At 52.8% G+C, this 1,989-nt stretch overlaps 1 protein-coding gene across 1 annotated transcript in view; it reads left to right on the top strand.

Annotated features, from left to right (window-relative positions):
• LOC103609169 (mitogen-activated protein kinase kinase kinase MLK4-like) overlaps nucleotides 1-1,989 on the top strand; it is a gene marked incomplete at its 5' end in the record, with an annotated part of 18,917 nt that overhangs the window by 8,731 nt on the left and 8,197 nt on the right. Inside the window, one exon of the mRNA XM_008593518.1 lies at nucleotides 979-1,752. Within this exon, the coding sequence (XP_008591740.1) occupies nucleotides 979-1,752 (774 nt within the window). The remainder of the gene's footprint in view (nucleotides 1-978; nucleotides 1,753-1,989) is intronic.

Here is a 1,989-nt window from a genome sequence, read left to right as displayed (position 1 = left end):
GCGGGAGCGCTGCCGCGCTTCCCAAGTGGTGCACTGTAGCAGTGCGCCACCGGGCCGGCCCGAAGGTTCCTCCTTTATGAAGGAAAAGGGAGTTTGGGGGAGCAATGCTGGAGGGCGAAGGGGGTCCGAGTGGAGGAAAAAGAAGGCACCCCAAACAAAAGGCGCCAGTAGGCAGAGCACAGGCTTGATCGGGGAAGGGCTGGCACCCCAGATTGTCTAGGTTAGGGAGCACGTTTTAGGTGTGGCAGGTGTAATGCAGGAAAAGTGGGACCTTCTGTCATGGATTGCTTTGGAAACCAGGTGAGGGAGTTTGCTGTCCGGTCACTCCCTGTTCAGCTCACAGGCAGAATTTTAGCTTCCTCTTCAGCCACTGTGGCTTGTAACCCTGGTGACTCTGCAACCTCTTGGAGAATCTTTATTGTAGCAGCTCCCAAACTTTAGTAAAGGCTTGTTAAAATGCAGACAGCGGGGCTCCACCCCTGGAATTGCTGATTCCACAGTCTGGGATGGAGTTTGCATTTCTGCAAGTTCCCCATCCAGGCGGCCCACTTTGAGAACCACGGATGTGCTGCATGATGGCCCCTTTACCCTCAGGGAGCTGCAGACAGGGGCTGACACATTTACTGCTGTAAAGCAAAGAAAAGCACACATTTTGTGTGGCCTGTGTATCCGTTGTGCATTTTTGTGTCTTGATGCCTCCGTGTCTACAGTAATTTTTGTTTCTGATGCTCGTGAAGGATTGGAAAGAGCCGATGGTTTCCTGGCCATTTTGTCTGCAGGGAACCTGGAGTTTCAGGGCTCTGGAGTCTCGTTCCTTCGAGCTCTCTTGGAGAAACCATGTGCCCGACTGGAAAGGACTCTGAGTGTTTTGATTTAGAATATTTATTTATTAGATTTTTAGGTTCAATTTACAATACCATTTAAACGATTTTTATTGTAAAATGGTACTATAATGTGTGTATTTATACTTTTCTTCAGGGGCTTGTGAGGAGCCAGAACTTCTCCCCGACGGATCAGAACACAGAAAGCCAAAGCAGTTAGAATTGCCCGGTCAGGCCTGCTCAGATCTACCTCTTTGGAAAGACAGTCCGAGAGAGAATGCACTGGAAGCTGGAAGCTGGCAGGAGGAAGCCCCTGCAAACTGTGTCATGGACTCTCCCCAGGTGGCTCCTGCTGAGAGCCTGAGCAGACCCCCCCAGAGAAAGAGAACGGAGGTGGCTTTGCTCGGGTGCACCGCTCTGCTGGCCTCGGTGGCCCTGGGCCTGGATGTCCGGGAGCTCCAGGCTGCTGAAGATCGGCTGCCCAAGGAGGAGAAGAGGAAATGGGAGGGAATCTTCCAGAGGGCTTCCAGGTGCCGCACAAGTGCTAGTCCTGCCGCACAGCCACCAGCTCTGGGTGGGGAGCCCTGCAGTCCCCCATCACCACCACTGCCAGGTGCGGGGAGCCTTTTCTCTGTGCCTTCTCTCTCCACCAAGTGCCTGCTGCAGTCGGACGGGGAGGACACCTTCATGGGCAGCACAGCTGTCACCTGGGACCCCAGGGTGCCCACTCCAGATGTCTGTGCTGACGTCCCAGGAAGTAGTCATGAGCCAGCCCTCTTGCCAAGACTCGAGACCCATGGCGGTGTGTTGAAAAGCCCATCTCCTTCCTTCCCAGAGCAGTCACCTGGGAATGTGCCTTACGCTGCTTCAAAAGATAGAGCATCACACCACGGACAGACCATGTCTGAGGGGAATCCTTTTCAGAACCCAAGTAGGTTGCATGGGTGGGTAAAAATACAAAACACCGCTGCAGAGATGAGGATGTGAAATGGTGGGGATCTACGATTTTATCTTTTTCTAGCAATGACATTTAATCATTTGTTTTTACCATTCACGCAGGTCTTTGGGTTTTACCCTTCTTTTTTTTTTTTCCCTTTTTGTCTTTTTTCGTGACCGGCAGCGGATCGCAACCCTCAGTGTCGCGCCCGTACCGGACCGGGACCGGCCA

This window comes from Galeopterus variegatus, unplaced genomic scaffold (assembly GCF_000696425.1).
Source record: "Galeopterus variegatus unplaced genomic scaffold, G_variegatus-3.0.2 Scaffold9294, whole genome shotgun sequence".
Classification (NCBI taxonomy): domain Eukaryota; kingdom Metazoa; phylum Chordata; class Mammalia; order Dermoptera; family Cynocephalidae; genus Galeopterus; species Galeopterus variegatus.
Note: the sequence above shows the minus strand (reverse complement) of the source record. Positions and strands in the feature narration are given on the sequence as shown.